The 27,185-nt window shown below is 39.2% G+C and overlaps 2 protein-coding genes across 2 annotated transcripts in view; one reads left to right on the top strand and one right to left on the bottom strand.

Moving 5' to 3' along the window:
* LOC309848045 (uncharacterized protein) overlaps positions 1–6,923 on the top strand; it is a gene marked incomplete at its 3' end in the record, with an annotated part of 81,426 nt that extends 74,503 nt beyond the window's left edge. The window contains exons 3-5 of the mRNA XM_082699047.1: positions 1,639–1,800; positions 4,580–6,763; positions 6,882–6,923. Of these exons, the coding sequence (XP_082555173.1) occupies positions 1,639–1,800; positions 4,580–6,763; positions 6,882–6,923 (2,388 nt within the window). The remainder of the gene's footprint in view (positions 1–1,638; positions 1,801–4,579; positions 6,764–6,881) is intronic.
* Positions 6,924–7,022: 99 nt separating this feature from the next.
* Positions 7,023–8,449, bottom strand: LOC309848044 (uncharacterized protein; the record flags this gene model as incomplete). The annotated part of the gene is made up of 3 exons (XM_082699046.1): positions 7,579–8,449; positions 7,114–7,323; positions 7,023–7,031 (listed from the first exon to the last, which is right to left on the bottom strand). The coding sequence occupies exons 1-3, from the start codon at positions 8,407–8,409 to the stop codon at positions 7,023–7,025; spliced, it is 1,050 nt and encodes a 349-aa protein (XP_082555172.1). The 5' UTR covers positions 8,410–8,449.
* Between the last annotated feature and the right edge of the window lie 18,736 nt (positions 8,450–27,185).

Here is a 27,185-nt window from a genome sequence, read left to right as displayed (position 1 = left end):
TCATTATATTTCTTTGTAGATTCTTTCAGATTTTCTGTAAACTTGGTTATATCATTATCCTTTTTTTCAAAATTTAAAACATGTTGTTTTCTTAACCTAATGCACTAAGACCTCCAGTGTAGTATTGAATGGAAGTGATAAAAGTGAGTATCATGCATTTTTCCCCAAATTAAGGGGGAAAGCATGAAATATTTAATCATTAATTATAACATTAGCTTTAAGTTTCATGGAGCTATTCTTTATCAGATTATGGACGATCCATCTATTATTAGTTTGCTGAGAAATTTTATCATAAGTGGCCATGAAATTTTTACATTTTTATATATTTTTGAATTTAATTTACTACTATTTTGCTTAGAGAATATTTGTACCTACATTTTTCAGAGACTGACCTTCAAAGGATTCATGGTCAATCCTTTAGGTTTCTATGCCAGAAAGCCTCAATATCTGACAACTGTCCTAAGGGGGGAAACCAGTCTTGTGTTTGTAGTTAAGTCTCCTTCTAGAATAATTTTCTCTTCTGTTCACTATGATACTGCTACAGACTTTATTCTGCCTTTCTGTCCCAGGCCCTTAGCCTCTGGAGCTATCCCAGAACATTAAAAAGAACATTAAAACATTGCTTTGAGACTCCTTTATTTTCAAATATGTCATGTCAGCCTCACATGAGTACCAAAAGTTATGTTAACCTCTTTTGGTAGTCAGAACCTCAGGCTCATACTCAGAATCCACAAATGCCCCAGACAAGAAGAAGGTCTATGATGTTAGATCACTTTGGAAAAGCTCCTTTCTTTTAAAAATTTTATTTGATTTTTAATCTATTTTTAAATTTTAGATAATCTAATTTCAATTTTTTCAAAGCTCTCCCTTTGTTTTGTTTTGTTGTTTAATTGCAGTGGAAGAAGTGACTTTTTGCAATTTACTAAATCCAGACTCTCACTTCACCTCTCTAGATACTGGCTTTCTCAAAAGAGTTGTTTTGATAAGCCTTAACGTCTCTGTCACCACTCCAATTTGTCCCTCTTCATTTTTCCCTTCCTTCTCCTAATGTCCTCCATGCTATTCCTTATGTTCCACAAATAAGTGAAACTGTATGATAATTTACTTTCTCGGCTCAGCTTATTTCACTCAGCATAATATCCTCCAGTCCCAGGTCCCATCCATGTTGATGCAAAAGTTGGGTATTCATCTTTTCTGATGGCTGAGTAATATTCCAGTGTGTATATGGACCACATCTTCTAACATAACATAATTAAAAAAAAAAGAAGCCTTAAGATCTCTAGAATTTTAATAGTGGGACTTTTAAAAATATGATCTCTCTATACTAACTTGCAATGTAATGATATTTAACAAATGTATTAAATATGACGAGGATAAAAGATAATGTCTGTTCCTGGATTTTGCTTCAATAATTTTATAAAATAATTAAATATAACTTAGGATGACATAACTAGATTTCCATGTTTTGAGAATAGTATAATGAATATATTCTTTTGTTCTTTAATCAGGTTTCAAATGATCTTATTTGGTCAAATATTTCATAATATTCAACAGTCTGATTTATATTTGTCAGAGTATTTTGCCTTAGACATCAAATACAATAGCTTCTTTTTTTTCTCCATTCTTTTCTATGCACAGTCATTCAACCCAAGAAACCATGAAGCTCACAGTTCGTCATGTCAGTTTTCAACATCAGCTGATGTAACTGGTGATGTTGGTACAGATTTAACTGGTGTCTGCACTAATACAGGGACCCTTGGACACTCAGAATCTCCAAACAGAGAATTCCAACATTGTCAGGTAATGTTTGGGGCAACACTCTTTCTCCAGGTTATGATGTAATCAACATGGAAATACTCTTGATCTGATAATATTTTGGAGGAAAAGCCTCCAGTCATTAACATTATCACCATTCTTCTGGAAATCTACAACATCTTTTGAACATGTAAAGTCACTGAGAGGGAATGCAAAAGAGATGGATTTATGGAGGTCTTCATTTAAAGAGCTAATGATTTTGATGGAATAAAAGAACATACACAGTGTTTATGAGACTCAAAGGAAGGAAATAAAGCAAAGTTTGGGGCTCCCTTATTTGGAAGGCTGAGTAGATGATGTTAACAACTGCACTGACAGTGAGACATTTTAACCCTTGCTCCATGGAAGATGAAGTCATGTGTTAAGGCTCTGAGGACCTAGTCTGTGGGTCTCACTCTCCTTCCCTTCCTGCCTCTGAGCCTAACTCTGGGCCTTCTCTTAGCCTTCTGGTTTTGACCTCATGTGTTTTCAACCTTGACTCAGAAACCAGTTAGCACCACTTCTGGTTTGGTTCCCAAAGCGGATTTCCTATATTCCTGATTCTGTTTGCTATTCTTTTTTTCACACTGAAGTCTGATATTTTCTCACAAGGCAAAACTTAGTTTTGATGATTGTTGATGATGCTTGTCAGTTTGGTTCAGTGCTTCTCACTCTGGACTATACCCTGATCAATTAATTAATTAATTAGATTAATCCTACTCTAGAGACAGTTTGAAGAAACTGTGGTAAATTATGAGAAGATAAACTCCTTATGTCAAAAGACATTGTGGAAGAATGCTTTTTATATATAAGAATTATTTAGAGAATGTGTCTCTGATGATTCCAGAAGCTGAAAGTTACTTTAGATACATTTACTTACTTACCGATGGGCAACACGGTGGTCCAGGAAGTTTTTAATGTTTGTAACATACCTAGTTAGTGGCAGTAATAACTGCTGGAACACAGGTCTGAAGTCTGTTTTAGATTAGTTTCTATTAATTCTATTCCCCTTTTTAAAGGTTTAAACAAAAAATAATGGTAATTGCTTTTTCAATCTAAGAAATGAGTATAGGTCTTCCTCTCCTTCACCTTTGACTTCTTTCTAAGGCCTATAGAACATGAGGCAAGAGATACCATTTATCTTTGCGCTCTCTTATTTGGTGCTCTGAATTCCCTCAGCCTTGGTACTCAGAGCCTTTGCACTGCTCCTGATTGCCTGTGAGCATCACTTATAACACCCAAACTGGGGTTTATTGTCTGAAACAGAGTCTCATAATATTGGGACATTTAAGAGCTACTCTGCGTGTTGTAAAGACTTCTACTCTGTGTTTCCTTTAGTGATCTTTTTTCAGTCAAGAGAATAGGGATAATAATGAGCTAACTAGAGAAACCAAATGCTTCTTTGAATACTTAGTAAGTGCTAGGAAAATGTTACCCATACAGTTTCATTATTTACCATTTAGATCAACCCTATGAAATAGATGATGTTATCCATGTGAGAGCATCAAGGCTTTGCATAATGCTAATTTCCAAATGCCACCATCTATCCAGTGAAAGGTAGAGTTAAAATTTAAACCTGAATCTGTTAGACTCCAGTACCTATGCTTGTAATTACTACAGTGTACTGCCTTCTGCAAAAGATATTTTGAGGATTTTTTTATTATAGAGGATATTTCTTTCTTTTTTTTTTTTTTTAAAGATTTTATTTATTTATTTGACAGAGAGAAACCACAAGTAGATGGAGAGGCAGGCAGAGAGAGAGAGAGGGGGGAAGCAGGCTCCCCGCTGAGCAGAGAGCCCGATGCGGGACTCGATCCCAGGACCCTGAGATCCTGACCCGAGCCGAAGGCAGCGGCTTAACCCACTGAGCCACCCAGGCGCCCCAATAGAGGATATTTCTTATTCAAATTTTCTCAACAACACATTGAAGTAGATATTATTATCATCAATTTTGATATAAGTCAAGCTGATAATTAGACAAATTAAGAAGCTTGCTCAGGATATTAGAGGTGTGGGATTTAAATTCAAGGCTCTCTGATCTCAAGACTTACATGTTTAATACAGTGCAGTATTTCCTCTACAATAATAAATCATGTATGCATGATACTTCAGAATTTACAAAAGTAAATTTACTGATACTAATTCCTTATTCTTTCTTATTTTATTATATAAATTTTTATAGATGAAAGACTAGGATCACAGAAACATCTTATCAAGTGAAAATAGCTGGTGGTAGCAGAAAATGGATTTTGTAAATATTTTTAGCCCTGAATTTCATGCTGCTAAATACTAACTGGTATGAAAAGTTAGCCAGAAAATTTGATAAGGCTTTAATTAATGCTGTTAAAGTAGAAGCCTCCAATGCAGACAAATTTATGAAAGACCCAAAGTGGAAGAAAATTTAATCAGATCTTTGGGGTCCCTGAAATCAGTCTACAGCAGGCATCCACATATGTATAGATAGTTTTTTTGACAGTGGAAAGAATAAGGAATTTCCAAGAAGACATTTAATATTTTTCTTAGTTTGAAATGCAGCCATATGAAAAGAAAGCAGGAAAGGTTTGTTTCTTCGTTCCTATATTAAATACAGTATAAGGGCAAAGTCTATCCTAAATAAAAACTGAAATTTAAGTCACTATTTCTTACTGATAGTATTAAGATAGTTTCTTATGTTTATATATCCTTTAAAGGAAGTTATATATATATAAAAAGAATTATTGAAGGCATTAGTTTTGCTTGAAACATTTGGTTTCATTTGTAGTAATCTTATGTAAGTCCTTTCCAGGTAACATGGAATTTCTTCAGTGACTGGTCTCTTTGGAGAATCTTCCTGGCTTGTCTCTTAGCCTGTGCACTAACAACAACCATTGGAGTACTCATAGAATGTCTAGTGTATAATAGGAAAAATAATAATGCATCAATTATTCAGGTCCCTCAAAATGATGGGACGAGCTCATCTACTAGTTCTGAAACTATAGTACCTATTACTGTAATGGATTCAACCACAACATCTGATTCAACTACCATCACTATGACCACTACTAGCACTTCAATAGAACCAACTAGTGCTATCACGACAACTTCTACCACTTCTACTGAACATAAAACAATGGCAGGAGCAAACACTTCAACGAAACCAAATACCACAGTGACTCCCAGCAATTCCACTAAGGGGAAAACCACCAGAGCCTCTTGTACTGCTTCTACTGAACCTACAACCACAGCTACAGTCACCAATTCACTTGAACTCCCTACCGCAAAGATTGCCAGCACAGCCATTGAAGCTACAACTACCATGGGCACCATTGTTGCCTCTACAGAACCCACAACCATCATAGCCACCAGTACTTTCTCTATTAAGTCAACAGCTACCACAGCAGCCACCATATCATCTGAACTCACTAACACAAAAACTTCCAGCACTAACACTGAGGTTAGTACAACTGCAGCTGCCATTACAACATCTACCAATCCTACAACTACCATGGCCACCACCTTAACTTCTGCAGAACCTACAATCTCCAAGGCTACCTCTAAAACTTTTACTGAAACTACAACTACCGCAGCCAGCACCACTTCTACTAAACCTACAACCACCACAGCCACCACGACTGAACCTATATCTACCACAGCTGCCATTACATCATCAGTACCAACTTTCACAACAATTGCTGGCACGACCCCTGAGTCTGCAACCACCACAGATACCACTACAGTGTCTTCCAAACTTGCAACACACAGGGCCACCACAATCACCTCTATCAAATCCATAGTCACCATGGCCACCACTCCAAACTCTGCTGAACATACAACCTCCACGGCCTCCAATACCACCTCAAGTGAACTGACAACAACCACTACAGCCACCACTTCATCTGAACTGACTACCACAATAACTTCCAGTGCTATCAATGAGGCTACAAGCACCAAAGATACCACTGTGAGCTCTACTCAACCTACAACCACCACAGACATGACTACAACTGCTACCAAACCTACCACCACTACGGCCACCACTGTTGTCTCTACGGAACCTACAGCTACCCCGACAGCCACTTCGGCATTTGAACTGACCACTGCACTACCTGCCAGCACTGCCACTGAGGCTACAACTGCCACAGACACTACTACCCCTTCTACAGAAACTACAAGCACCAAGACCACCACAACTTCTACTGTACCTACAACCACCACAACCACCACTACAACCTCGCCTGAACCTATAGCCACCACAGCCATGACTACAACTGCTACCAAACCTGCCACCACTACGGCCACCACTGTTGTCTCTACAGAACCTACAGCTACCCCGGCAGCCACGTCGGCATCTGAACTGACCACTGCGATACCTGCCAGCACTGCCACTGAGGCTACAACTGCCACAGACACTACTACGCCTTCTACTGAAATTATAAACACCATGACCACCACAACTTCTATTGTATCTACAGCCACCACAACCACCTCTACAACCTCTACTGAACCTATAGCCACCACAGCCATGACTACAACTGCTACCAAACCTACCACCACTACAGCCACCACTGTTGTCTCTACGGAACCTACAGCTACCCCGGCAGCCACGTCGGCATCTGAACTGAACACTGCGATACCTGCCAGCACTGCCACTGAGGCTACAACTGCCACAGACACTACTACCCCTTCTACTGAAATTACAAACACCATGACCACCACAACTTCTACTGTATCTACAGCCACCACAACCACCACTACAACCTCTACTGAACCTATAACCACCACAGCCATGACTACAACTGCTACCAAACCTGCCACCACTATGGCCACCACTGTTGTCTCTACGGAACCTATAGCTACCCCGGCAGCCACGTCGGCATCTGAATTGACCACTGCACTACCTGCCAGCACTGCCACTGAGGCTACAACTGCCACAGACACTACTACCCCTTCTACTGAAAATACAAACACCATGACCAAAACAACTTCTACTGTATCTACAGCCACCACAACCACCACTACAACCTCTACTGAACCTATAACCACCACAGCCATGACTACAACTGCTACCAAACCTACCACCACTACGGCCACCACTGTTTTCTCTACAGAACCTACAGCTACCCCGGCAGCTACCTTGGCATCTGAAATGAGCACTGAGATACCTGCCAGCACTGCCACTGAGGCTACAACTGCCACAGACACTACTACCCCTTCTACTGAAACTACAAGCACCAAGACCTCCACAACTTCTACTGTACCTACAACCACCACAACCACCACTACAACCTCTATTGAACCTATAACCACCACAGCCATGACTACAACTGCTACCAAACCTACCACCACTACGGCCACCACTGTTTTCTCTACAGAACCTACAGCTACCCCGGCAGCTACCTTGGCATCTGAAATGAGCACTGAGATACCTGCCAGCACTGCCACTGAGGGTACAACTGCCACAGACACTACTACCCCTTCTACTGAAACTACAAGCACCATGACCACCACAACTTCTACTGTATCTACAGCCACCACAACCACCACTACAACCTCTACTGAACCTATAACCACCACAGCCATGACTACAACTGCTACCAAACCTACCACCACTACGGCCACCACTATTTTCTCTACAGAACCTACAGCTACCCCGGCAGCTACCTTGGCATCTGAATTGACCACTGCACTACCTGCCAGCACTGCCACTGAGGGTACAACTGCCACAGACACTACTACCCCTTCTACTGAAATTACAAACACCATGACCACCACAACTTCTACTGTATCTACAGCCACCACAACCACCACTACCACCTCTACTGAACCTATAACCACCACAGCCATGACTACAACTGCTACCAAACCTACCACCACTACGGCCACCACTGTTGTCTCTACGGAACCTATAGCTACCCCGGCAGCCACGTCGGCATCTGAATTGACCACTGCACTACCTGCCAGCACTGCCACTGAGGGTACAACTGCCACAGACACTACTACCCCTTCTACTGAAAATACAAACACCATGACCACCACAACTTCTACTGTATCTACAGCCACCACAACCACCACTACAACCTCTACTGAACCTATAACCACCACAGCCATGACTACAACTGCTACCAAACCTACCACCACTACGGCCACCACTATTTTCTCTACAGAACCTACAGCTACCCCGGCAGCCACCTCGGCATTTGAACTGACCACTGCACTACCTGCCAGCACTGCCACTGAGGGTACAACTGCCACAGACACTACTACCCCTTCTACTGAAACTACAAGCACCATGACCACCACAACTTCTACTGTACCTACAACTGCCACAACCACCACTACAACCTCTACTGAACCTATAACCACCACAGCCATGACTACAACTGCTACCAAACCTGCCACCACTACGGCCACCACTGTTGTCTCTACGGAACCTACACCTCCCCCGGCAGCCACGTCGGCATCTGCACTGAACACTGCGATACCTGCCAGCACTGCCACTGAGGCTACAACTGCCACAGACACTACTACCCCTTCTACTGAAATTACAAACACCATGACCACCACAACTTCTACTGTATCTACAGCCACCACAACCACCACTACAACCTCTACTGAACCTATAACCACCACAGCCATGACTACTACTGCTACCAAACCTGCCACCACTACGGCCACCACTGTTGTCTCTACGGAACCTACACCTCCCCCGGCAGCCACGTCGACATCAAACTGACCACTGCACTACCTGCCAGCACTGCCACTGAGGCTGCAACTGCCACAGACACTACTACCCCTTCTACTGAAATTACAAACACCATGACCACCACAACTTCTACTGTATCTACAGCCACCACAACCACCACTACAACCTCTACTGAACCTATAACCACCACAGCCATGACTACAACTGCTACCAAACCTACCACCACTACGCCCACCACTGTTGTCTCTATGGAACCTACAGCTACCCCAGCAGCCACCTCGGCATTTGAACTGACCACTGCACTACCTGCCAGCACTGCCACTGAGGGTACAACTGCCACAGGCACTACTACCCCTTCTACTGAAACTACAAGCACCATGACCACCACAACTTCTACTGTATCTACAGCCACCACAACCACCACTACCACCTCTACTGAACCTATAACCACCACAGCCATGACTACAACTGCTACCAAACCTGCTTCCACTACGGCCACCACTGTTGTCTCTACGGAACCTACACCTACCCCGGCAGCCACGTCGGCATCAAACTAACCACTGCACTACCTGCCAGCACTGCCACTGAGGCTGCAACTGCCGCAGACACTACTACCCCTTCTACTGAAACTATAAGCACCTTGACTACCACAACTTATACTGTATCTACAACCACCTGACTGCTGAATGTACAATACCACAGTCACCACTACAACTTCCTGTGAACCTACTACCACCATGGCCACTACTATAACTTCTGCCAAACTTACAATCACCAGGCCACCACTACAACCTCTAATAAACCTACAACCACTGTAGCCACAACTTTTTCTACTACAGAGACCACAACCACCAGGGCCACTATAACTTCTACTGAGCCTGAAATCACCATGGCCACCAGTACAACCTCTAATGAACCTACATCCACCATAGCTGCCACTATTGGTTCTACCAAGCTTACCACCGTAGCAGTAGCCACCATAGCATCTGAATAGATTATTTCTGCAGTAACTGCCAGCACCACCACTGAGGCTACAACCACTGCAGACACCAGTATAACCTCTTTGAACCAAACACCACTACATGTACCACTCTAACTTCTACTGAACATACAACCGCCACGCCACCACTACAGCTTCTAATGACCCTACAACTTCCATAGCCACCAATACTACCTCTACCAAATCTACAGCCATCACTTCAGTCATTACATCATCTAAACTTCCTACCACAACTGCTGCCAGCACTACTGCTGCTGAGGCTATAACCATCATGGCCACCACTTAAACTTCTACTGAACCTGTAACCACCACGGCCATCATTATGACTTCTGATGAACCAGCAGCCACCACAGACACAAACATTGTCTCTCTTGAACTTGGAACTCCCATAGCAGCTACCACCACAGCATATGAACAGGCAACCAGAACTACTGCTAGTGCTACCATTGAGGCTACAACCACCATGGCCACCAGAACAATCTCTCCTGAACCTACAATAACCATGGCCACCACTAGTGCTTCTATGAGACCTATAACCACCAGAACTACCACTTCATCTTAACTAACACAGCAACTGCCAGTACTACCACTGAAGCTGCAGCCACCACAGCCACCACTGCTACTTCTCCTGAACCTAGAACAACCATAGCAGCCACCATTTCATCTTAACCAACTACTGTGTCACCTGCCAACATACCACTGGTGCAATTACAACAGGTTCCAATGAACCTACAACCACTACAGTCACCATTACAATTTATACCAGTCTCCTGAACCTACAGCCACTGGAATTGCCACCACTTCCAACTGAACCGCTACTGCGATGATGAGTAGTACTACCATGGAGGCTGCAACCACCACAGCCAGTATTGCTGCTTCCGCTGAACACACCACCGCAAGAGCCACTACTGTCACTGAACCTACTGCCACAATGACTGCCAGTACTGCCACTGAGGCTAGAACCCCAGTGGCCACCAGTATTGCTCTTACTGAAGCTTTAACCACCACAGCAGTCACCACTTCATCTTACACCACCAACACAACTGAACCTACCCCCGGAGTTCCAAGCATCGTCTTTCAGCTGATTGCATTACCACACTTGCTGTTACCATTTCTGTTGCACCCACAGTCATTTCTACCAGGGTCTTAGTAACTGAATCTGTGACTGCTCTCGCTCTTGCTGAATATTCTGTTAGATTGCAGTATCAGTTCAGCTCTTTCTAATCTATATTGGCAATCCCTCCCACCACTGCTGAAGGTACAACTACATAAATCATCTAAAAACTTAGTCAGATCTGACTTGCTCCCATTTCAAATAAACCTATAGTCACCATCAGTTTAACAGGATCTCTAGACACTACTCTCTGCTCCTCAATTGAATTTGCATTATTTGCCATAGCTACCTCTGCTTCAGTTGACTGAATCTAGTCTGTTTTCTGACTAAACTAAAATATCATCTTCAGCTCCACTGCCACAAAGTATAAATATCATAAAACACATGCTAGCAACTCAACAGACTTTGCAGTCACACCATAATGACTTGATTTTAGCAGAATGTATAATCTCTATAATTGATATTACCTGTTAATGGAAAGTGCAGCCATGAATTTTAAGTCATCTACTTTCACGATATGGTTAGCCCCTTCCCCACCCTTTCAAATAAGTCCTTAGCCACAATAATAGCATTACATTCATAAAACATGCCAGTACCACAGCTTCTACTGAAATTTCCTGATAGAGAGCCCTGCAACAGTCCGTCCTACAGTCCAATACCATCTCTGTGCGCCACCATTTCTACAGTCCCTTCCTACTGTATGTACTAATACAACAGACAGAAGAACTTCACCGAACTCTTCAGTGCCCCATCACCTGAATCTATAAGCACTATAATTTCTGTGGACATGTGATTCAAAGTAAGTGATTACTTACTCCTCCAAACCAGTGCTGCCTCTGCTGGTAGGAAATCCAGTAAGTCACACCATCACTCCCGCTTGACAAAAACAACAAATTCATAATGACCTCTTCCATTGCAACTGTAGTTAGGTGCCTGCAAATTAAATCCCAACATCCACTATAATCACTCCAACCTCAGAACCTATATCTATTATTAGTGACATGAGTGATTCCATGGCCAGTAGCCACCAATGTATAATACAGCCAAAATAACCATTTCTCAAACCAGATTTCCTTAATGGCTGGTTCAACTATCATAACGATCATGATTTTTACCCCTAAAACAAAATTTAGATTTAATATTACCATTTATTAGATCTGGCCATTTAATGTAGAGAGTCTCTATTTTATTGAGTTCTTAGTACACTTTTTAAGAAAATTTATGTTGGAAAACTGCTATGATTAAATAAAAAGTTACCAAATGTGAATACAGTCTTTTATTATTGCAAACTTTTAGTCTTCAATACACAAATTCCATATGTAATAGAGAAAGGACATCTATGTGGCAAAGGTATATTAAATACATTTGTGTATCACCACATTTTAGATTGCATAAAATTATTTTCATTTTATTTTCTCTTTAAATCATTTTGATATTTAAGTAATATTTATAAAAATGTTATTACTGTTTTCAATTAAAAATTTGTTTTCTACTCCTTTTTGAAGTAATCTTGTAAAGGCACCCAATAAACTACTTTGAGTAAACATTTACTTGTGTCTGCTATCTGCTGAAATGCTGGAGAACATTCATAAAAAGAAAATAGCAATGCAGATTGTAATAAACTTACAAATTTGGATTCTGTTATTTAGAATTCTTGGAAATTGACAGGCTTAAATCAATGTTGATGGTACTTGCAGAGAAGAAAATCACTGAAACTTAGTATAACCCATGAGACCTCAAGTAAGTTTAGCCCCTGCTTACCCTTCAAGCTTCATTGTGTGCTCATTTATATAACACCTGTTATGTCCTAGCCATGCTGTTTTTTTAAACTATAAATATTTCAAGTACACAAAGAGATTGAAGAATTTTACATTGAACATCCATATGCCCATTATACATCCTAAGCGAGAAATCATATGCCATTTGGCTCCAGATCATGGATGCAGGTGTTGAAGACCTGTTTAGGAAGTTGCAGTGACATTTTGCAACAACAGATGGTGCTATAGTGCTTTTTTGTAAACCTTTAACACATTAAAAATAATCCGAGAGTAACTTTTGCCTTTTAAGAAGTAGACTTAAAAAAAGAAAAAAAAGAAGAAGGGACATAGTGAGGTGGCAAAATAATTAAGTCTTATTTAGGAGAAGAATTTTATGTACTTCATTTATCTCTTTAGAGAGCAGAACCAGGGTAAGCAGTTTGAAGCTATTGAGAGGAAGACTATGACTCAACATAGAGAAGAATGATGTAGCAGTGAGTCAACCCAGAAAGGAGTATTGAATCCTGGAAAATGGATGAATTCCTGATCACTGCAAATGGCACAGAGAGGTTGGAGTAAGATTTCACTTTCATTCGTTGGAGTTTGTCCTAAATGTCTAGGGTCCTTTTAACTCAAACATGATTACATACATTTATAAAAGTAGAGTAGTATTCACAATGAAACACAACTATTATCTCAACCCACTTTGAAATTTATGATAAAAAGTCAAATGTTGCATGTATGACAAAATGTGATAAGACTAGAATGTGAACTCTAATAGGACAAGTGCTTGTCTTGTTTCATTTATTGTTGTATAAATCCCCATTGCCCAGAAAAATATTTTGTAGTAGTACATTCTCAATAAACATTTGCAGAATGAATAAAACTCCCCAATATTCTACCAATAAAAACACATTTGTCATTTTTAAGTAGTCTTAGAATGGAATCTAGTATACTGTGGATTAGAAAAAAATCACTGATATGGATCAGACAGTTGTGTCTTTTTTAAGAAAGATTTTAGTTACTTATTTGAAATAGAATGAAAGCGAGAGAGAGCATGGAGTGGGAAGGAGGGGCAGAGGGAGAGGAAGAAGCAGTCTCTCCACTGAGCAGGGAGCCCAGCGCTGGCTTGATCCCAGGACCCTGGGATCATGATCTGAGCTTAAGGCAGACACTCAGTGGATAAGCCACCCAGGCGCCCCCCGTTGCTTGTTTCTATTTTGAGTAGTAATAATAATACTTTTGTTCTAAGATGTTACCTAAATAACACTTCATTAGTTTTAATTTGTTGAGATGACATCTGTATATATTCGATCTATATATATTGGATATTGAATTGAGTTAAAAAGAAGAACCTCCCTTATGTTTATAATTATGTAAGAGAATATGTAAGACTTTCTTTTTTTAAAACTTCTGTATTTGATGATTTTATACAAAGCACTGATAGACCAAATACTAATATGAAAGGGTTTTTGAAAATTTCTTTGGATGTTTGGTACATTTTTATAATGATTTTTTCATACATTTAAATTAATTTAATAAATAATTCAACTAACTGCACTATATTTTAAAATTTCTTGTCTAGTTTGTTATTGCTCTAATTATTAAATATAATATTACTGACTACACTCTATTTTTAAACCTCCTGTCTTGTTTGTTAGTTACTGTGTCAATCAAATAATAAATATGAATGAAAATTACAGAATGGACTGGACTGGACTTAGCCAAATCAGAGAATGGACTGGACTTAGTCAATCAGTGGGCCAAAAGTGTTTTTTTTTGTTTTGTTTTTTTATTTTTTTATTTTTTAAATTTTATTTATTTATCAGAAAGAGAGGGGGGTAGACATGAGTGATTGGTAATGGTAATCAGTTCTGTCACTGAACCTACTGCCACAATGACTGCCAGTCACTGTCTGCACAGGCAGACAGAATGGCAGGCAGAGGCAGAGGGAGAAGCAGGCTCCCTGCTGAGCAAGGAGCCCAATGTGGGACTCGATCCCAGGACGCTGGGATCATGACCTGAGCCGAAGGCAGCTTCCCAACCAACTGAGCCACCCAGGCGTCCCCAAAAGTGTTTTAATTGACCTCACACCATAGTGAAATTTAAGTTGAGTCTTACGGTGGGTGACCGTAAAGCTATTTGGTATTAATAGATGAATTTCAAAGAAACCACCACGTTCTTTTGGCTAAATAGTGAGAAAATACAAAGCACTTCTTGTATGCTTTGTATTACTTGATTAACTGACAAAGGTTTCCAAATTCTTGTGGTTGAAAACCCACCAGAAGTTGAGGAGTCTTTACAGGGACTATCCTTCACTGTGAAATATACCCAGGGAGAGAATGTGTGACCATGAAGATGACTTGAAACACAGCTGTTAAAAGTCACCATTTTTATAACCTGAGATGCAAAAGCACCCCCGGGTGTTGGGCAGAGTGACAATCCTGGATTTACCCATACACTCCTGGCATATTAAACCAAGTGTGTCCTGCTCTGTCTTCCTGAGTAATTCCTGCATAACAAGTGTCCTTTGACAAAGTAGAGATCGTCTGGGTTTCACAACAGCGTATGTTTTTGGTATTTGGAAATTAGGTCTCACAACTCTTTAATTAATTAGGCATTCTTAAAGTGGAACATTCCAGTTATTACACAAATATCAGAAATTACTTACTCCTCTGTAGGCTATCAAAATAAATTGTAGATGCAAATGAACTTGTGAAATTTTATCAACTCTGTGGTTATGGTGCTCCAGGGCCAAATTGAGGTACTGTCTCCATATCATCATCAGATAGAATATTACTAATGACATAATTCAGCTGTGATAGAAGTCTAGGGTGCTATAGCTCTTCATTATTAGGGATTTAGTGGTGCACAGTTTGTTTCAACTAGCTGCTTTGCTGGACACAGAGTATCACCCTAATCTCTGTGTCTGGGATGGTCACTCACTGATCTGCATTCAGACGAAAAGGAAGGGAAAGGGGGAAAAACAGGCATACCCCTTGCTCTTAAGGACACAACCCAGAAGTTGCACTCCTCTTTTCTGCTTTTGTGCCTTGGACCAGAATTTAGTCGTAAGGTCACACCTTGCTACATGGGTAGATGGGTAAGGTAGCCTTTATCATTGGTAGGCATGTGCCCAGCAAAAATTTTGAGGTTTACTTACTAGGAACATGAAAAAGAGAATGGTAATTAGGGATAACTAGCAGTATGTCGAACATGTAGCCAGTCTGGAAAAAAAGCCTAATTTTATAGTCATTTCCAGTATAATATCACGTGTTTGCTGACATTATCATCAAAGTTCATTGCTATTGAAACATTTCATTCACATTCATTCACATTTCATTCACATAGGTTTTTATAGCCTAGAGGCCTGAGAGTCATTTTTTGGCAGGCGTCGTGTTTTACTGCTCGTTGGGAACAAATCACTTCCCCTGTTTCTCTTGTTTTCTATAATGTTTTCATTGCTAGTATATTTTATTTATTTTTTAGTTTTTTAAAAATTTGTTTTTATTTTTAAAGATTTTATTTATTTGACAGAGTGACACACAGTGAGGGACGGAACACAAGCAGGGGGAGTGGGAGAGGGAGAAGAAGGCTTCCTGCTGAGCAGGGTGCCCAATGGGTGGCCCCATCCCAGGACCTTGAGATCATGACCTGAGCCAAAGGCAGACACTTAATGACTGAGCCACCGAGGAGCACCTCATTGCTAGCAGATTTTAGAATCTAAAATGATGATACTGTTCTAGTTGATTCAAATTAGAATTGTTAAAAATTGTTAAAAATGGTAAATTTATGAAAAGTCTTTGGAAAGGGTTAAACCACACACACACACACACACACACCCTCTGGTATGGCTTCAAGAGGGCTGAGAGATTGTTCATTAGCATCTAGCATAATGCCTGGCATATGTTGAATGAATAAATACAGATTAGCCACATAATTTGAACATTTCGGGTCATTTTTCACACACAAAATATTTCTTCCAAAATGTTTCAGAGAATTCTCTTTAAAACATTTCCTAAACTAGTGGTTCTCAGAGTTTGGTACACATAAGTCATCCAAGCAGAGTACAGTACTCCCTCAAATTTAATTAGTCTGTTGTGAGGCCCAGGATAAGCATTCCTGGGATATCTTTCTATCCCTTTCCGACTCTGGGATTTGATTTACTTGCTTTTCTTTATTTCTGACGGAGCTCTAATGGGCTCTTTACTGGACTGTCCCCTGAGCTGGGACAAATAAGTGGTTCCTAGCATGAAAGACAGCAGGGAGGGTCTGACCACGATTATGAAGTTGGTTGTGTCACTTCTCTTGGGGCCTTGATTTCCTCAATTGTAAATGGCATCGTTAGAATAGATGGTCTCCTACATGTCTGAACAGTATCATTGGAAGATGGAGATATATTAAATTAGATAGATCTCTAACTACTCAATTAGTGTTAATGATACATCTATCCTAAAAGAAAATTACTCTTGAATTAGTTTTTGATAACTCACTGTGTAAGAGTCATTTTTAAGGGCGCCTGGGTGGTTCAGTGGGTTAAGCCGCTGCCTTCGGCTCAGGTCATGATCTCAGGGTCCTGGGATCAAGTCCCGCATCGGGCTCTCTGCTCAGCAGGGAGCCTGCTTCCCTCTCTCTCTCTCTCTGCCTGCCTCTCCGTCTACTTGTGATTTCTCTCTGTAAAAAAAAAAAAAAAAATTTTAAAAACTTGTGTTACTACACCATTTAAAAAAAATTTAATTCTAGTACAGTTCACATACAGTGTTCTGCTAGTTTCAGGTGTACAATATAGTGATTCAACAATTCCATAAATGACTCAATACTCATCAAATTGAGGTACTCTTAAACCCCTCCACCTACCTCACCCAACCCCCTTTCATATACCATCTTTCACCAAGAACTTCCCATGCTACTGTTGTGAGATCTTGCTGGATACTTATGTTGGATGCTGACTGTTAGCTTTCAAATTGACAATTATTTTTAAACTACAGCCTGTTGCCACTTAGATTTTGCTGAGTGACAAGAACGTTCCTACCTATGTAAAGGAGAGGCTTCCTCAGAAGTTAAGTATGAGGATGGTGGAAGCCCCCTGCTTAATCAAGTTCCCTTTAACTAAATTTCTTAGTGCCCTTTTGAAAGACGGGAGACCTTGGTGAATATATTAACAGCTATTAGTACATCAAATTCACCAGCTTTCAGAGTTAGGGCCCTGAGGAAGTGAACTCAGGATAGGCATATTTTTCTGGAAGTGAAGAAAAGGTTTAGAGTAAGGGAGGAAAGTCTGAAAATGTCAAAGCCTAATGAGCAGAGAGCTATGCATCCCTAGAGAGGATGCCAACAGTGGGAGGGAAGATGGCCATGCTTCATTGGAAAGAAAGCAATGGTAAAGTCACTTGCTCCAGAATTTTATCAGAAGAAGATGACCCCAAAGTCAGAAGGAAGGGTAAATGAGGAATGTTGCTAAAATGTTGAAGAATGTAATATGACCTACAGCTTGAGAATTATACCATGTGGAGGCCCAGGAGGAAAGTCATAATAGCTCCAGAGGCAAGATTCGTTTTCTTGTTTGTTTGTTTTAAAAAAGTTTATTTGAAAGAGCGTGTGAGAATTGGGGGGAGGGGCAAAGGGAAAGAGAGAAAGAGAGACTCTCAAGTAGACTTTGTGCTGAACCCAACATGGGTCTCGATCTCATGACCCCAAGATGACTTGAGCCAAAATTCAGGAGTTGGACACTCAACTGACTGAGTCACACAGGCACACCAGCTACACAGGCACATTAATTGCACCTTACTCTTTCTTCTTAGGTGGGTCCCATATTGGGGAATGATGGCTTATTAATTAGTTCATCCTAGTTGCATCATACTTGATAACACAGAGCTATCAATCAACTCAATTATTTCTTAAGATTTCAGGTATAGAAGACAATGATCAAATTGGCAATTGTTCCTGGAGTTAAGCATGTGGTAGTCAGTGTTCAAGAATAGAGAGAATACGGACAATATGTAATGAATATTGAATCCCCTCGGAAAACAGCCAGTGAGTATTTATTTTTCCATTTTGATAGCTTGTTTTATGAGTCTTATATTCAGTCTTTATAAGAAATGCTGTTAACTTTTGTAACTTCAAAAAAAGGAATGAATACCTCTAGTTATTAAGGAAAACTCAATCTATTAACTTTTTAACTACTCACTGTCAATCACAAATCTTGTATTTCTATCCATTTGGTATGCCCCTGTGTGCTATAGTGATAGTTTTGAATAGTTTAAAAACTATTTCAAATATTGATTAATCTACAATGGGTGCAAATTTCTGTCAATATAATCTAATCAAAATTTTGAATGATATTATAATCGTAGTTCAGAATAATTTTAATGGTCTTAATTGCTTCCATTTGATTTAATTATTTTTGAAAGTCTGATGTACAGTTTTAGTGTATAGCGTGTAAGGTTTTCTGGTGTGTTTTTTTGCAAAAATTTTAGACCTGCTAGAACTCAAATATTTCCAAAAACCTTGAAAATCAGGAGTTCATCCTGAATATAGACCCTAGATTTAAGAAAGGTCCTCTCTATTGCATGGAGCACTGGGTGTGGTGCAAAAAACAATGAATACTGTTACACTGAAAAGAAATTTAAAAATAAATAAATAGGAAGTGGTGATGCAACATGGAGGCTTAAATGGGTAGAAGAAGAATAAATGAAATAAGATGGGATTGGGAGGGAGACAAACCATAAGTGACTCTTAATCTCACAAAACAAACTGAGGATTGCTGGGGGGAGGGGGTTTGGGAGAAGGGGGTGGGATTATGGACATTGGGGAGGGTATGTGATTTGGTGAGTGCTGTGAAGTGTGTAAACCTGGTGATTCACAGACCTGTACCCCTGGGGATAAAAATATATGTTTATAAAAAATAAAAAAATAAAAAAAAAATAAATAAAAAGAAATCTCCTCTCTAAAATATTGTTATATTTATATACAGTTTGTTTAGACAGTTGTTTTTAGACCAGTGTTAACCCTTTGTAAGTAATATTTATAATAGCATTTTTTTGGTAAATAAGCAAATCTAACAAAATTGCCTGTGATGTTTAAAAAATGTAAAACTATATGGAATATACAAATGCAGTTTGAAATAAACAGTCCAAAGGAAACAAAGTGTGGAATAACATATTTTTGCACTGAAGAGAGGCAGCAACTAAGAAAGCTATGTTGCTTAATAAATATTTATTGAATGAATGATTTTTAAGGAAGATACTTGTGCATCAAAAGCAAGAGATCTTTTCCTGTTGGTCCTAAGTAATGAGATCCTTGTCCCTCACACAAAATGATCTCTAAATTCCTTGTGACTTTTTAGTTCTCCATGATGCCAAAATACACCAATTAAAATTTAAGGAAATTTCTTAGGAAAATTCATCAGCTAATATTATAGTTTCTCTAGAAAATGTCAAGCTTAGAAATGTTTTCAAATATTATTTAAAATGAAATTTAAAACATTTTTCTTTTTTCAACGGGGTATTTGAACAGTTACGGAGAGAGAGTTTTTTCCCATTGAGGGAGAGTTTGACAAATGGAATAAAACATCAACTGGAGAGTACAGGCAAAAAAACCAAACCAAAACCAAAAACCCCCACCAAAACAAAAAACCCAAAACAATAACAACAAAAAAACCCCTAAGTCTCCCCCGCCCAAAACCCCAAAACCACACACACATGCATAAAGACAGTTTAGGTGGTTTTATTTTTCTTCTTTTTAAAGGTATAAAGAGAGAACATAAAGTTCTCCTTCATAGATATGGCTAATGCACCTCAGTTTTATTTTATGGCTATTAGTAGCTGACAAGATGAGCTAATTGATGTTATTCCCAATACTGCAACAGCTAACATTTAAAAATTTAGATTTAAAGAAAAAACTAACATATAAAAAATACTTCTTGTGCTCCGGTATTTATGATAAAAGCCACAACCAATAGCTAGCTCTTACTCCGGAGTCATAGATACTCTCGTGGAATAGACAGGACCCATCGCTTTGAAAGGACTGGGTTTCCAACAAGGCAAGAAGCCTGAAAAATTGGCCTGATGAGTCAATTTTATTTTGCTTATAAAGTGTATTTAAGTTGTCTAAGTTCATTAGCCCTTGACAATCTGAGTACTGTGAAGACTGAGCAAATATAACAACCCAAGGGAAATGGTATGGATCCTGATTTTCTTATTTTTTTTTTTTTTTTGTGAATAATAGATGTAGTAGTATTGTTGACAGAGTTCAGGTGTATCAGACCTCTCATTTACAATAGCAGTGTATCACTGTTACCTTCATTTCCTCTAAGTGATATACTGTGTGAGCATTTACATTGTCTAATTGTATGTAATTTTTATCTCAGGTTTTCCTTATTTAATCACAGTCTTGCTTATATTCATTTTCAGTGAAGACCATCTAATGGGCCAGTGTTTACACACGTAATTGGTTTTACTATAACTGATTGTCGTCTGAGCAGTAGGGTAATAGATGTGAGGGAAGAGTCTCCTGGATTTTAACAAACTTCTGGACTTGACTGTATCTCAGATTTCTCCTTTCTTTTAACTTGTCTTGAAGAAGGTTCACCCCTCAAGCCTTTCTTCATTGAACCCTCTCTTTTATTATTTTAAAAATTATTTATGAACTATTGCAGACATTCAAGTATAAAGAGTAGGCAGATCACCAAAGAAAGTCTTAGACACGTAGCTGAAGAAATAAAAACATGAAAGATATCATTCCCATCTTTTCAGCACTTCCCTGCTCAAAAGTTCGCCACTATCCTCCATTTGGCTAGACTCAGATTTCTTCACCTCCCATTAATCTCGCCTCACACATAACAATGCTTTATTATTTTTGTAATTATATATTGTTATTATATGTAGAGCTTTGTCCTTCCCTATTCCCTGTGACAGAATGTGAGATGCTTGAGGCAAAACAGACACCCACAAATGCATATCGAAAGACTGCAAAATGCTGTATCTTTCTTATCTCTGTCTTATACTCTGATTCATTCTGTTATATAGTGCCCTGAGTTACTGTTAATATAGGGTGTGTCTTTGTGGGTTTTTTCAGTGGTGGTTTTAACTGCATGGACTTCAGACTCAGGAGAAAATTGGATTGCGAGCACTTTTTAAACTGAGTTATTAAGGGAGAGTCTCTGCACCACTTTTAGTCTCAGTATTGTTATTTCTAAAATAACTGGCAGAGTTAGCTTTAGGTAGGTAGGTGTTCAGTCCCTTTTAGCTCTGATAATGTATAAACATTATTTCTGTATCTCATAGAAGCTCTGTGGTAGTGTATCATAAGAGGATGTACCTATATATGCTTGAAATATGGGGATATTTAATAAAGAAATATAATATTATAATCATTGATGATATGTAATCTTATCCCCAAATTATTAAAATATTTAAAATAAAGATAAGGACCTGGCCAAATTTAATTATTTTAAAGTTAAATATTATTTGAAAAATGTATTAATTCATAAATAATAAAATAAAATGATATTGATTTCTTCAGTACAAAGTCTTTAATTAATTTTTTGAATTGTTTCTGGAAGTTTAATGTTTAATGTTTAATGCAGTGATTGCCTAGATTCACAATTGTTCAAAGTAAATTTTCAATAAAATAATGTTTTTTTAAACCTGGGTCTTTTTTTTAAATTAATAATTTTATTATCATATAATATATTATTATTTTTTATTTTAAAAAAGATTTTATTTATTTTATTTGAGAGAGGGAGACAGAGAATGAGTGGGAGGGAGGGGGAGGAGGAACAAGTAGACTCCCTGTTTAGTGGGGACCCCTATGTGGGACCCGATCCCAGGACACTGAGATCACTACCTGAACCGAAGTCAGTTTCTCAACTAACTGAGCCACTCAGGTGCCCCCAAAAGTCTTGTTTTAAATACTGATTTTCTACTAATAATCTCATGACATGTCACAAGTTAGTTTAGAATTTTCAGAATAACTTCACTGCAAGATTCAATATGGTGGCTTCTTTTTCTTTCAGTTTGTCTCATTGTTTTGTTACTGTTGATATTTCCAGAGTCTAAATGGCCACGAAGCTCACAGTTCAGCATATCAATTTCCACACTCAATGGAAGCCACTGGTGAGGTTTGTGCCAGTGTCACTGTTTCTTGCTTCATTCAACCCAGGAGGTTGAATATCCTCTGAATATCCAAAGTTCCCCGAAAGACAGTTCTGACAAGGGTAGGTAATGTTAGTGATGCATTGCTTTCTTTTCCAGTGCTAGGCCTGGGGCAGTGCTCTTGGTTCGCTGTACATGTAGTGTGCATACGTATATACACACAGGCACATATAATGGTATAGATACATAGTGTTTTGTATATGGGATGGACAGATGGGTATACAGATAAGCAGGGAAACTATGCCCAAGTATCACAATGGAGGTGCATATTCAGCACTCCGGTACTCAGGGCTCTGCTCTGTGGTGACCTGTTTCACATTCTGACCCCAAACCAACCCCTAAGTCTCTTGGGATGCCTTTCCTTTAGGCCTCTGGACTCTAACCTCCTTTTCAAAAAATAGCTAAAAAAGGTGGACCTAAATAATGTCTAAATATTGCTTGGGTTATTATGTATTTGCATCTCTTTTAGCCTAAAACAGTTTGCCCCTTCTTTCTCCCTTTTTCTTAGATGTCATTGATTTGTTGAAGCAACTAGGTCATTTACTAATAGAATATCCCACATTCAAGACTGGATTGGTTGCTCCTTCATGATATCTTTTGACTTGTTTCTTTATACTTTATTTCCTACAGAACAAAAGCAAGAACAGCTTATGTGGCACTGTGTTCATTTGGTTGCATAAAATCACGTGTCACATAAATTAAGTCTGGTTTTTATGCTTTTTATAATGCGAAGTTTGTTTATAGATTCAGATGGTATCAAGCTGATACCTCTATCCACTTTTTCCTTATCTATTTCACTTAATGGCATTCATATCTATTGATAATTATTTGCCTAGATCTACTTTTTTCCTGTTAGAGATTGAAAAATGGAAATTACCTAATTACATATTTCCCTCTACATTATAGGTGGAGTTCTTTGGCAAAGATAACCAACTATTCCATTCCCCTGAAATACAATTCTCAGAGAAAAGATAGCATAAATATTTTATTTATTAACTTTCAAGGGGATGAGTTGGTTGTTATCCTAGCATCCTCCAGTTGTGACCAATGAGTATTTTTTTCAGAATAAATTTCAGTCATTAGTTTTTTGTTTTTTGAATTTTCCTTTTAGGTCAGTTGGGGGCCCTTTCAAGTTTGCTCTTGTGTTTTGACAAAGCCTGATTAGTAGTTGGCAGATTCCTTGCTTTCTGGCATAATGGGATCTCCTAGGAATATCATTTTGTATTTTCCCTGACCCAGACTGAGAATTACTTATTTCTCCAAAGATTCCTCGTCTGTCCCTTCCTTCCTTCCTTCCTTCCTTCCTTCCTTCCTTCCTTCCTTCCTTCCTTCCTTCCTTCCTTCCTTCCTTCCTTTTTTTCCTTCCTTCCTTCCCTTCCTCCTTTCCTCCCTTTCTCTCTCTCTCTCTTTCTTTCTCTCTTTGCAACAGAGAGTCAGAGAGTCTGAGTGGGGCAAAGGGCAGAGGGAGAAAATCTTCAAGCAGACTCCCCGCAGAATGCAGAGGCTGTGGGCTCAGACTTACGACCCCTAAGATCATGACTTGAGCCAAACCAAGAGTCAGATGCTTAATCAACTGAGACCCCCAGGCGCCCCTCCCTGGCTTCTTTTAATTTCTTTTAGTTTGGGGGGTGGGGGAGGAAAGTTTAAACTTTTGCTAGAATTAATACAGCTACTTTTTGGCTGCAATAGGAATAGTATAGGCAAATTAAGAAGCTTTTACTAGATCCCATAGTTTTGAGACTTAAACCTAAGAATGCTTGATACAAAATCTATTGTTTCCCCCCCTCCTATTGCCTGTCCACTAAATAGTAACAAACAATATCTGTTGCAGCATCATGATGCTCAGTGTCAATATAATCACAAGCACATTAGAGCATTACTAAGTGCCAGGAAGTGCTGCAGACATTTTATCTGTACTGTCGCCTTCTCAGCTTCACAACGACCTCATCAAACAGGTTCTATTAGTATCCTTACTTTACAGGGGAAGACTGTGAACAGCATTGAATTAACTTACCGAAGGCCACAATGTGAGTGACAGAGTCCTTCTGAGATCCAGGTTGCTTCAGCTCAGACTCTCTGCCCTCCAAGCCCCCACGGATTCAGCCTCTCACTTGCACAGCACTGCTTAGTTTACAAAGCAGTAACCCCCCTCCCCCGTTTATCTTTATTCTAGATCTGTAAGTCATTTGTTCCTGTTACTAGTGTTTAAAAAAAATTATTTATATATTTGACAGAGAGAGAGAGAGAGAGAGAGAGAGCGCACAAGCAGGGGGAGCAGCAGGGAGAGGGAGAGGGAGAGGGAGAAGCAGGCTCCCTTCTATGTAAGGAGCCCAATGTGCGACTTGATCCCAGAACCCTGGGATCATGACCTGAGAAGAAGGCAGCCACCTAACCGACTGAGCCACCCAGGCACCCCTGTTACTAGCATTTTATAGATGAAGACATGAACTCAGAGAAGATAAGCAGTTTTCCAAGCAACAGGAGCTGGTAATTTGCAGAAGTTGGTCTTTCTGAAAAATTTCATGCTGATAAATCCTAATCTGCATTGAAGATGATCCAAAATATGTGTTTGACCTAATAATTAAAATGTTATTCACTAGAAGGTTTCTAGGAAGTCTGATTATCGGGAGAATTTGGGGTATTAACAGGCTCACAAAGGAGGGATTATAAACCAAGAGAATTTGAGGAGCTTTTTTTTTTTTTTTTTTTTTTTTAATAGGCAGTCATTGATCTACCACTGTACTCATCTTTCTTTGGGGATTTTGGGTAGGTGTTAATAGTTTTTTAGCAAGTTTTTAAAAAAAACTTTAAAAGATTCAGACATAAGAATAAGAAAAGTAATAGTTTTGTATGTTTGTTTACTCTGGCGAAATGTAAAGCAAAGACCCATCCTTTCCCAGGGATGAAAATGTAAATATTTACAACTTACTATGAAAAGATGACAACTAATAATGCCATTTATACATTTTTTGATGAAGCAAATTACAAATTAAAAGTATAAATTAAATTGGCAAAGACATGACAATGACCACTATTTTTCTTAAAATGTTTGATTTCGTTCTTACTATTGTTTTATTTGAATCCTTTAAAGGTAGGCTGCCTGGCTGGCTCGGTTGGTTAAGTGTGGGACTCTTGATTTTGGTTCAGGTCAGGGTTGTGAAATGGAGCCTTGTGTCGGGCTCTGCACTTAGTGCAGAGTCCGCTTGTCCCTCTCCCTCTGCTCCTCCCCCTGCTGGTGCTCTCTCTCTCTCTCTCAAATTAATTAATTAATTAAAAATCCTTTTTAGGTGACACAAATGATATCCCGTGATTGAACTTTCTGGAAAATCTTCCTTATTTATCTCTTAGCCTGTGTAATAACAATGGCAATTGGAGTACTCAGAGTGTGTCTGGTCAGTATAGGGGCAAATAAACGTGCCCCCACTATTATCCATATATTCTCAGATGATGGGGAACCTACAATAATTATTCATAAAACAAATTCATTGCTTACTTTTCAGCTTCAAGTGGCCAGTACAACTGAGGTAACTACTATGACCACAGCAAAGGTGCCTACAACCACCACAGCAGGCAACTTTACCACTTCAACTGAACCGACTACCATAATGCCCACTATCACCACCTGAATCTACAACCAATACAGTTTCAATGGAACCTACAAACACGACCACCATAGACCCCATTTCTGTTGAAGTTTCTACCAGCCAACAGCTGCCAGCATTCTGACAGAAACTTTTACTACAGTGGATACTGCCGCCATTCAGAATGAATCTACCACTTCCACTGAGCATAAAAGCATACATAATACCAGCCACATCAACAGAAATTATAACATAACTCCTGAGCCTAGAGCCATCGTAACTTCTCAGTCTGCCTCAACATCCATTCCTACTTCAAGTGAACCTGTAAATATTAATTCTTCAGTAGCACCTGCGCCCCGTTTGACTGCAGGTACTTCAGCTGAACCTATGACCACAAGAGATATGACCACTTCTACTGAATCAGGAAACACTATAATTTCAGCTGAACCTGCTATTCTTATAAATATAATGACCTCTTCAGTTGAAATTACTACACATGCATCCCCTGCATCTAAAAGCACTACAATTTCTACTGAATCACATTCCAGCAGGGCAGGAAAGTTGTCTCTTTACCACTTACCACTTAACATAAAGCATAGACTCTACATAATTCTTTAATGAATCACAAATTTTTAAAAATAAAGTGTTCTTTTTTATTTTTTAAAAGATTTTATTTATTTATTTGACAGAGAGGGATCACATAGGCAGAGAGGCAGGCAGAGAGAGAGAGAGGGGGAAGCAGGCTCCCTGCTGAGCAGAGAGCCCAATGGGGGGCTTGATCCCAGGACCCTGAGATCATGACCTAAGTTGAAGGCAGGGGTTTAACCCACTGAGCCACCCAGGCATCCCTCAAAATAAAGTATATTTAAGTAAGAAAAATTGGATTTATTTAAACATTTCTCTTAAAAGAGCTTTAAGACATCTATCTCATCTGTTATAAATGTCTTCACTTGAGATTTTTCTCAAACAGTGATGTACCTGAGTGTCATCCAAGTTTCTGGCCCCAAACCCCAAACTCAGATCCATTTGATCATTAAGTCTGGAATGAGAGCAGAAATCTTTCAGAGCAGTTGCCCCCTGGGATCTTCTCCAATTTTGAAACC

Source organism: Mustela nivalis (genome assembly GCF_964662115.1).
Source record: "Mustela nivalis genome assembly, chromosome: 14".
In the NCBI taxonomy this organism is placed as follows: Eukaryota; Metazoa; Chordata; class Mammalia; order Carnivora; family Mustelidae; genus Mustela; species Mustela nivalis.
Note: the sequence above shows the minus strand (reverse complement) of the source record. Positions and strands in the feature narration are given on the sequence as shown.